General features: G+C 39.3%; 1 protein-coding gene across 3 annotated transcripts; it reads right to left on the bottom strand.

Moving 5' to 3' along the window:
• Window positions 1–268: 268 nt before the first annotated feature.
• LOC311051705 (aldo-keto reductase family 1 member A1-B) lies at window positions 269–6,577 on the bottom strand. Of its 3 annotated transcripts, none has more exons than XM_084066300.1 (9): window positions 6,460–6,577; window positions 4,489–4,584; window positions 4,015–4,134; window positions 3,388–3,539; window positions 2,819–3,014; window positions 2,114–2,313; window positions 1,369–1,441; window positions 1,138–1,224; window positions 269–660 (listed from the first exon to the last, which is right to left on the bottom strand). In XM_084066300.1, exons 2-9 carry the CDS (start codon window positions 4,567–4,569, stop codon window positions 595–597), a joined length of 975 nt encoding a protein of 324 aa, XP_083922426.1. In that variant the 5' UTR covers window positions 4,570–4,584; window positions 6,460–6,577; the 3' UTR covers window positions 269–594. The 3 variants fall into 3 exon arrangements, with proteins under 3 accessions (XP_083922426.1, XP_083922424.1, XP_083922425.1); XM_084066298.1 differs by having other exon boundaries at window positions 6,368–6,503; XM_084066299.1 differs by having other exon boundaries at window positions 2,114–2,309; window positions 2,815–3,014; window positions 6,368–6,503.
• Window positions 6,578–11,140: the final 4,563 nt, after the last annotated feature.

Below are 11,140 nucleotides of genomic sequence, written 5' to 3' on the forward strand. Positions count from 1 at the left end.
AGGACCCCAAAAATTATATGTATTTTGCCGCCAACCCCATCTCAAAATGTGTTGTTCCAGGAACCCCCCAGAAGCAAAGAATAGAGTTAAAAATGTTTGCTTTAAAGCTTTTTAGCTCAAATGAAAAAGTGACACAGATGCGTTACAGGTCTTATTGGGTTAATACTTGGTCCATGTTTATTTTGGTTCCCCCATTAGGTGTCGCTGGAACTACCCGTGGCATTTCACATAGTCATGCTATCTATTGATTGAACAGCATGAAAACCAGTTTTTGTAAATTGTTAACATTTTTATTCACAGTGCTATAGGAGTTCACAAATGGGTCCGGTGGTCAAATAATAAAGCACTTGCATGGGAAGTAACAAAAAAGGTTTATTAAAAAATAACAGTATGTGTACAATCATACCATATTTTGAATGTTTCATAACAAATGGTAATCTGAAATGTCTTACGATAAGTGCAGGATTTGTAACATAACCCAATTAAGACCATTTCAAATGTTTGGGCCCAAGGCCATTGTGAATAACAAGGGGATGTGATCAAGGTGACGATGGAGGTGTTCCAAGGCACAGAAGCAGACAGCAGTGGGACTCATCAGTATGGGTCATTGAAGGGGTAGTGTGGATGTCCAGCATCCCTGGGTACCTGCTTTCCTTCCACCTAAAATGATCAAATCAAAGGCTGTTAATATTTCCACTGTTGGTCAATGCATCTATTTATATACAGTATATCTTTGTGGAATGCCATGATGTTTTCCATTTTAGTCTCATGACACTGACAGCTAATTGGAAAAAAAAAAAATTCTCAATGAAAATAATGGGCACTGCAGTGCTAGCACCAAATTGCAGTATTGAGCTGGGTTTCATCATCTATCGGTAATTTGAAAGAGGGACCATAACAACATCAATAAGTAGTCTTTTTCATTTAGTAAAAGCATCCATGTAAAAGGGTTTGCTCTACTTTATTGGAAGTAGAGCAAATTTGGGGATTTGGGTTTGTTGATTTTCTTATCACATGTCAATGTATTTCTTTAATATAGTGATTTATTTTTAAATGCAACATATTGGATAATCATTGCTAATTTGCAACGGTACGTTGAACAAAAAGTATGGTGGAATGCGCTGAGAGATCACTTACTTGGATCATTGGTACAATGTAACGCCAGCCTTTATTCAACTCTGTTATACTTTTCATCTCCTCGACTTCAAGGGTGAAGTCAAACACCTGATAACAAACAAATGCCAACATCTCAGTGTGTCAGTGCCTTCCTTGTGATTTAGAAATACAAGTGATCAAAATTGTATTTTCTCTTTAAATATTGACCGTCAGCATAAATATATCGACAGATAATTACTGGTTCCAAACTACCTGTAAATTCTCTTTGATACGGGACTCCGTTACACTTTTTGGGATTGTCACTACTCCTCGCTGTGTCTGCCACCTAGAAATGGAAGACAAACAGTTAGCATGGACAGAAAATTATTCAACAAAGGCAAAAGAAAATTGTAAAACTGATACCGTTGTTAAAGTGATGTTAAACTTTGGTAGAGCTTTGGCTTGTACCTGAGTATGATATACACGACCAAATATTGTCAATCATGTTTATCCATTGCTTCTGTGTGCCATGAGCAAGAAACCGGGTCTCAAAATCAATGTATAAGAAATTGGTCCTGGTAATTTGTGGAAAGTGAAATGGCTATACATCTTATATTACCCTTGACAGAAGTTCTCTCACGCAACAAAAAATAACTTGTTCTTTTATGTATTGGCAGAATCTGATTTGTTTGTGTTTGTTTATGTGCTAAAAGTGTGATTCCGAGACTCCTTTCCCTTTAAATGTGAATGAATGGAATTGCTTCTTCCGGTTCCCCGATCAGAGTACATAAACACAGATAACGGTGATAGACAATCTTTGTATATCATGCCCATGTAGCTATACAAATAATATATTCAACATTGCTTTAAGATAATGGGTGATACACAAACGTTTTAGGTATCAATAGTGATTTTACTTTATCTTTGCAGTGTGATAGTGTCATTGAAACTAATGTCATAACATTATCGGCCTAACATCATTCTAGTGTTTTCTCTGGAAGAAATAATATGTCGTCACCTCAGGATAATCTGAGCAGGTGACTTGCTGTATTTCTTTGCCAGGGTGGCTAGAACTGGCTCATCAAGCAGGACGGGCTCATCTGGATGTTTCCATGCTCTGTCCGGAGAGCCCAGTGGGCTGTATGCCGTCATTACCAAGCCCCTGTCCCGGCAATGAGCCTGCAGCTCTACCTGGGCCAAGTATGGATGGGACTCTACCTGCCAATGACAACATGCACACCCATGCACACAGATGGAGACAACCACACAAAGTCAGACTCAGCACAGCCTTATGCATGTCTAATATACATTTTTGAAATAAACCCAGAGTGGTTCTCCGCTGGATGAGACATAATTGTAGACCGTATACGCACAAATCTGAGAGAAAAATGATATACTAAATGTCACACATTCCTTGAAGGACTGGGGTTAACGTAAAGTGATCTATGCTGCTGAAACCAGACAGTAGGGTTACAGTATATATGTTTATATAAATTAGATCAGCAAAGCAAAATATGACATGACACTATTGCAGCTTTTATTTTTTTTACGAGAACAACAATTCATTCATACGCAGCTAGTTAACCTGAGGTGAGTTTTTCCCCCATCTATGCTAACTGTTTTCATGGAATATATGGCTGTTTGCATTATAACCAAGCGCAGTTAGCGATTATAATTTTTCCACCTTTTGTAACATAGTGTGACATTTTCTTGCCCCACCCACCTGTAGGACAGTGGGTTTGATGCTGGCAACAGAGAGAACATCATCTATCTGCCGACTGTTGAAGTTTGACAGGCCAATGGCTCGGACAAGACCCTTCCCCACCAGTTTCTCCATGGCCGCCCAGGTCAAATTGTAGTCGATGTCATCATACAGCATTGTGCCAGCTTCTGATTTGGGGAAAGGGGCCTCTCCACGTCTATGTTTACAAAAGGAGAAAGCTTGATAGATTGACGACAACCAAGAAAATACTGAACATAGAAAGATATTTGGTACCACCCTACTAAAACAACAATTAAATGTAGATGCCAAATCTAAAACAAATAAAGCTTTAATTTAACATTTTAAAATGTCATTGTTATGTTCCAGCTAAAGCTGATGTCTCAGTTTTTATTCATTGATAGGCATTCTAACTCAATTCCTTAGGCGTGACTAAGGCTTGTTTATTTGTACTCATGGGCTGCTGGAGGAAGCAAAAATGTGCACACAAGATAAGACATTGTTAATATTAAGGCATCGGTTGCACAATGTGTTTGTGTTGTGGGCCTGGATGTGATGGACGGTTTGCTCACTGGAAGGCGTAGGGCCAGTGGATGAGGTACAGGTCCAGGTACTCCAGCTTCAGATCCTTCAGGGTCTTCAGGAGTGATGGCTCCACATCCTCTGGATGATGTCGGGTGTTCCACAGCTTGGACGTGATGAACACGTCCTCTCGTCTCAGGGCCTGATGCACATGGACAGAACACCAATACAGACCCACAACAAACACAAGACGCTGGGTAAGCAACTCAATGCAAGTAGATGGGCCAGGATTTCCAGTGCCCTCTCTATTATTTTTAAATCTATGGGTAAAGGGTAAAGGTCAGCAGCCCTATTTTATGAACTAAAACTAAAGCGAGAAATGCATAAAGATATATAACCAGGGGGAGCCACTGGTGCCACTCGAGCCACGCAAGGCGCATATAGGCTCTAATGCCGAACCCAACGACCTTTGCTGCGTGTCACTCCCCGTTTTGTGTCTCGCTCTACTGTATACTATCAATAAAAAAATATCTTTAAAAAAAAAATATATACTGTATATACAGTATATATATATAACCGAACTAGACCTATTGGGTCCAGTTTGGTTAATGAATAAATGCTCTGTAAAGATTTAAGGATCTTTACAGAGCTGTTTGCTGAGCTTCATGTTAGTTTACCTTGCCAGGGCCAAGCATGTCCTCCAGCGCTTCTCCAATCTCAACCTCATTGCCGTAGATGGCAGCACAATCAATGTGACGATACCCAGTTTGCAATGCCCAGGTAACGGCTTCTTTCACCTGTAATCCAAGAATGTGGGGTGGAAGAAAATGTTATGGGTCACTCTAAAATGCCTATTAATACTCATCAATTATTACTTATTTATTCTGTCTGTATCATTATTGGTTTACATGCACACATGGAAACAAAACAAAAAAAAAGAAATATGTATTGGTCAGAAATGTAAAACAGCATTTTGTACAGTAAGACATTAAAGCTACTGTAAATGGATAAACACAGAAGTTTGGCACTGATCTGTCCAGCACACACAGGCGGCTAGACTCCTGCAGAGTGATGCTGTAAAAATCTAACCAAAAAACAACAAAAAAAATGCTCAGATGATCAAACAATGACCATAAAAGTGAAGGATCTACCTTTCCTGGCTCACTCTTCCATGTTCCAAGTCCAATGAGGGGCATTTTCCGTCCCGTGTTGAGAACTGCAAAGTCATTCATGGCTCTTAGAACCACCTTAATAAAAGACAAAGGAAAAAACATGTCAATCTGATACTAGAGGACAGGGTTTGCATGCAAACAGATAGATCGATATATTGTTACACAATTATTAGCTTTTTAACACAATTTTGTTTAGATTACAGAGACGCTCTAGTTAAGTTTAGTTATTATTTTCATTCTCAATGGCCTTACCGTACTTTGAATTCCTCTTTAATTATCAATCCTGTCACGACAGAATGTCCTCACCGAGAAATGGGGTGGGTGGGTGTGTGTGTGTGTGTGTGTGTGTGTGTGTGTGTGTGTGTGTGTGTGTGTGTGTGTGTGTGTGTGTGTGTGTGTGTGTGTGTGTGTGTGTGTGTGTGTGTGTGTGTGTGTGTGTGTGTGTGTGTGTGTGTGTGTGTGTGCGTGCGTGCGTGCGCGCACACTTAGGCAGAGGTACAGTTATGTAAAAGGTAAAGCTACATGGTTATGGATGCTTTTAGTCCCATCAAGCATACCTAGTATGTTCCCTCAGCCCTATGTTCCGCCAAAACAAACAACTGTGCTCACATGAATGTGTGTCTGACTGGTTATTTGAATGATGATGTCTACTTTTGTATTAATGTACTGTCTGGGTCTGATTTTGATTATGTTCATTATTACTATTAATATAATTTATTTTTGGACTAGATTGGGCTTTTAGATTAGTGTTATTCTATTTTAGAAAAGCCTCCTGAAAATTAGCACTCTTTTAAGCAATGCATCTGGTTTGTCCAATGTGATTGTGATGTCCATGTCAAATAAATAAACATAAAATAAACCCCAAATTGAAGGAACATAGGGCTGAGGGAACACAGGCATGACTAACTAAAAGTTAGTGAAGCTGAGCAGGAAAAAACAGATGGAAATGTCCCGTTTGTCCAGTGAGTGACGCGCACAGTCAGCTGATTTCCTGACAGAAATCACGCGCACTGAAGTGACCACAAAATAAATGTTGACCAGTCACCACATCTGCTGATGTAATTTTATCTATAGTGTCAGGATTACGTCTTTTTTTGGAATAAGCTTCTCCAATAAACCGCATTCTCTTGACTGGATAAACCGTAGTGAATTCAACACAAAGCTTCTTGTCAGGAATGGTAGACAGACACTGACTATACGTGTGGCAAGTGGTCTTCAAGTTGCTGCATAACAGCCAGTCATGGATGAACTTTAACCTGGTGTTGCTCTTTCTTCATTTACGGCCCGTGCATCTACTTTAAAGTTCACATTTTAAATATAATGTGCTTACCTCATGGCCACGGATGTTACAATTATGTACGGGCCCTAAGAAGTACCCGTATGTTCCGTATCGTTCAATAAAAAGCATTTTAATCCAATCGGTGGCCATTTTTTCATAGTTATAATGTATCAAGAGTGCAATACATCTCCCAACCAATAGGGTCACGTTATTGAAAGCCTATGGAGAAAATACGGAGAAATGGCCACCGATCGGATCAAAATGCTTTTTATTGAACAAAACGGAAGGTACGGGTACTTTTGAGGGCCCGTACAGTATTGCAACATCCGTGGACATGAGGTAAGCACTTTATATTTGAAATCTGAACGTTTATGTAGATGTACGGGCCAAAAAATGGAGAAAGCGCAAACACCAGGTTGAAGTTCATGATATGACAGTTATGTATCAGGGCTAACCCACAGACATACCCTACTAAAATGAACAGAAATCCCGAGATGTAAGTAAGGCAGTGCTTTTCATTCGTTATTAAACCCTATTATCTACCAATTCGGAAACATGCCATCGACGTACGGTACTCACCAGCTTACATGTACTCTCACGATATAAATGATGAAACATGTGTGTGAATTTAAATAATGACTGCATGGCTGCTGTTAAAAGTGCTCACTTACAGTGTTAGTATTTATATGTGGAAATCCAAGTGTCCTGTTGTCTCTGTGCTCCTGCAGGGTAAAGAACACACCGCTGACTGCCAGCCAGAGGTTCAATAATAACAATTTTTTTGTAATTTTTTTTTTTTTTTACAGACCTTTCCCTTTCCGGGATGTAGTTTTATTCATTTCCGGTTTCCGTGAGATGAGCATTGGTGGTTTGCAGCGCCATCTGCTGGGCAACAGCTGTAATTTAATTAAGGCCGTGACTGGAATAAACCAGTGTTTCCCAAACAGTGGGTCGGGACTCGGGAGGGACCCATGTTTGGGTCGCAGACTAATTTTTGTACGCACGCGCGCACACACACACACGTGTACATATTTCTTATGTCTCATACCAGTAACCTGTAAGCTGATTGTATGACGTTCTGTCTCTTATATGTCACCTGGGGGCGCCCCCCCCCCCCCCCCCCCCGCACCCCTACTTCCCGCGCATGGGTTCCCAAACTTTTCAGCCCGCGACCCCAAAATAATGCGGCCATTGACTCGCGACCCCACCTAACCCTCGAGGTAAGTTATTCTGAATGTGGTTTGTACGTGACCCATGAGTGGGTTTTAGCAGGTGGGACCTGCCATTTTTTTTTCTTTTATGTAGAAGACAAAATAGTATGTAGTTGTGAGTATTGTATGCTTGGCAATTTTAAGGCAAGCTATGTTAAATGCATTTTTATTTACTTTATTCTGACCCATAGCACTTTATTTTGAATGTTATAATATTAAACACATTTAAAGGTAGGGTAAGTGATATGTTTTGGTTAAAACAAAAAGTTTTCTGTTAAAAGGATAAAGTACTACTATATTATACTAGTAGGCTAATCATTGCTATAGAGTGTTTGTTCAGTAACATGGGTCTCCCTGTCTCTCCAGCTCTTTAATAACAGAAAATACATTTTCAAGTAGGTGACAAAATGTCAGACAATCAGGAGAGAGTACCAATTTATCAGTTCCAGTTCCAATTTTGTCTGCTCCTTTCTTTGTGTCATCACTTCCAATTCCACTTGTTTAATATGTATTCTGACTGAGTTCTCTATCCTGATTCGATCAAATTGGTATCCTGACCTATAAATGCATTTTCTGTTTAATAAAGAGCTGGAGAGACATGGAGACTCCTGTTACTGAACAAACACTCTAGCAATGAGTAGGCCTACTATCCGAATATAGAGCTATTTAATAATTATTTTAACCAAAGAAAATCACTTTAATACCTTAACTTTAATTCTACATTATTTACAACATTTTAAAACCTGCCTTATGTTTTATTTGATCATTAGTATTGAAGAATGAAAATGGGAATGATGGCCAATAGGCTACATAGAGAAATGTTATTTTTTTTCATTTGTACATGGTAATGAGAACGTATTGCTTATTTTACTGCAATTTGCACTGATTAAAGTCTCACATGGACTGAAGCTCTCAAATGAAATGAGTTACCTTGCCCTCATCTTAAAGTTAACATGTTTGTGGTATTTATTTTAGTTTTATTTTGTAGAATCCTGTATGATGTCCAACTTACTTACGTAATCCTCTTTGGTCCCTGTGGAACCATAGAGTTAAAAATAAGTGTGGAACATAAGGCTGTGACTATCTGCTTCCATCTGGTCCTATCTCGTGCAGCATGTTGTGCCTCATTTCCTCATTTAGAGTTAATGTAAAACATATATATATATACACATATACATATATATGAGAGAGAGAGAGAGAGAGAGAGAGAGAGAGAGAGAGAGAGAGAGAGAGAGAGAGAGAGAGAGAGAGAGAGAGAGAGAGAGAGAGAGAGAGAGAGAGAGAGAGAGAGAGAGAGAGTATGCATGGTTAAGGTTAATACCATATTTTCAATTGAGATTTTGATATAATACTGTGATTTTGATATTATGTTATTGTTATTGTTTTACATTGTCATTTGTATTGTTCCAACTAAGTTCAAGTTGGTAGTTTGTGTCTCAACCAGTAAAGCCCCTGAGGAGCAGCCGATTCACTTCTGTGTTTTCCGTTTATTCTTTCAGAATAAATAACTTAAAAAATGTGTCACCCTTGAGCCAGTCAGCACTCTACAGGTGTAACGAATGCATTCAGCAAATTTCATGGCAAGCTGCTCAATGCTCAATGCTCATAAGCAAGTAAGTAATAGTGTGTGTGTGCGTGTGCGTGTGCGTGTGCGTGTGCGTGTGTGCGTGTGCACACACTCTCATTAGCTCTCATTATTTCTACTGTCTTTGCTGACTTCATTACATCCACAACTGATAGCTTTGTCGTGTTGTGTTTGAGTCAAGAACCCCACAACAGAAAATAAATCCTGCAACAGAGGTTGCGATTTGTGTTGACAGTTTCACAAGCCCATTAAGACTTAAGTGTTTGGTTGACTGTGTGAAAATGTGAAGTAGTTGTAGAGAGGAACACGTGTTCCGAACACATGTTCGGGCCCTTGGTCTCTAGGGAAAACTGACTGAATACAAATACTTTCAAAGTCCTCAGGTTGCCAAGCAACAAAGTGACTCTTTTGTACTGTTAAGTGGCACGTGGTTTCCTGAGAAAGGAGCGAAAAAACGTCATTTGATAACTACTTAGATGATATTTTCAATGTGAAGAAAATACAAAATGATCCAGGTGTAAGTAAAGCTTGTGTGCTGCCTCACCTGACAACTTAATGTGTGGGTGGACTCTATGGTCCACCTATCAAAAATAATGTTATTGTACCACCGTGTTTTCAGACTGTTACCACAGTCATAATAAATGCAAATGCGTGTGTGTGTGTGCGTGTGCGTGTGCGTGTGCGTGTGCGTGTGCGTGTGCGTGTGCGTGCGCGTGCGTGTGCGTGTGTGTGCGTGTGCTTGTGCGTGCGTGAGCGCGAGGGCGTACGGGTATGGGGCTCCATAGTGTTAAAGACTGCATCTGACACACTGACCTTATACTAGGTGAACACTGAACACCACATGGTGTTTCTCTGGAAAGTTGACCTTTCCATAGAAAAGACAGATGAGACAGATGAGACAGAATGTAGCAGTTCACCGTTGGTCAGTCCCATCAGCCTGTGTCATTTCAATATCATGATTCATGAGCAATATAGGACCCTCTTCCATCGAGTCTATCTTCATTTTAATGGATATTACCGTCAACTATGTCTTATATTTTATTAATATTACTGTCATTACTTTAATGTGTGTGTACTGTATATATATATGTTATGTATTAAGGAGGTCCCTTGGGGAAATGTGTCCACAAAATTTGACCCAACTCCTAGCTATACGGTATATATGGCAATGGCAGGAGTATTTACCTCCTACATAATTTTGTGGTTTTCAGAAATAAAAGGGGGAGCGGGGACAGAGAGAGGGAGAGGAAGAAGAAACATGTCAAAAAGAACAAAGATATGTACATAATATCTAACATAGCATTAAAAAACAGAATGTGCATCAGGTCAACATAACGTGCAAAAAGTGGCAACAAATCGGCACTTTCTAATTACATACGTGTGTGTGGGAGTTAGAGTGCCCCCCCCCCCCCCCAAGATGTAGTGTCTGAACCACAAAACTCAACATAGCTCAAAACGTTCACTCCTTTTTTTGTGAAAAAGGGGAAAATATTTGATCATAACCCATTGTAATTAGCTAGATTTGATCATGTCACAAATGTCAAGCTTTGCTCAAGAATAATTCATACAGTATGTGTAGGGTTTGTTAGCTTGAGTGGAACCATGCACTGATGTCCACAATCTGTAGGGATCATATTTTCCAAAAGTTCTTCTCTATCTCTTTTAGGAAGCTATTGGAACACAATAGCTTCCTGAAATTCCACAACATTTCTGTTTGAATGTGAGCCTCTAGGAAACCATTAGCAACAGAAATGTAAATCTTCCAAATGAAATGTTGAGATTGAGAATGGGAATTACTGCTGCCCTATTTCTCTTTTCCTTGTTTCCATAGGAAAGCTTGAGGGGAGAATCGCATCTTTACTTTCTAGTTGACGCAGATTGGGTGTATTATGCAACAGAACAACTACATTATATATGTGTATGAACATAGGCAATGGTATGTTGGCTTACTAATGCCACGTCTTAAATTGTCTTTTACTCCACTACAATTATTTGAAAACTTGAGTTACTAGTTACTTTGTAGATTTGTATTATTATTACAAAACATACATTAACCACTTCAGCCCTATATAATGTACATTTCGGCCATATGAAAATAGCAGATCTACAACCTCTTGTAGATCTTGTAGATCTACTATTTTCAAAAGAATTTTATACATTTGAAAACTTGAAATAGGAGATCCTGCATAATGACTGCTTTATGACTTATTTTCGATCAATTGCACACCCCATGAAGCCTTGAATACATGGATTTATTTTTGTTTTTGTGGCATTAATTCCTAAGCCAATAATTTGATTCCCGTCTCCTACCGGCTAATGTATCCGGTAGACACAAAGTAGATCATTTGTGTCTCACACCGGATACACACCCGGTCATCAAATTATTGGCTTAGGAATGCCACAAAAACAAAAATAAATCCATTCATTCAAGGCTTCATGGGGTGTGCAATTGATAGAAAATAAGTCATTTTTTGGGTGAAGTCCTCCTTTAAGTACATTTTAATGCCAATACCTTTATAGTTTTACTCAAGTCCATTTTGAATTCCGGACTTTTAC

This window comes from Gymnoscopelus microlampas (assembly GCF_963454915.1).
Source record: "Gymnoscopelus microlampas genome assembly, chromosome: 9".
Lineage (NCBI taxonomy): Eukaryota > Metazoa > Chordata > Actinopteri > Myctophiformes > Myctophidae > Gymnoscopelus > Gymnoscopelus microlampas.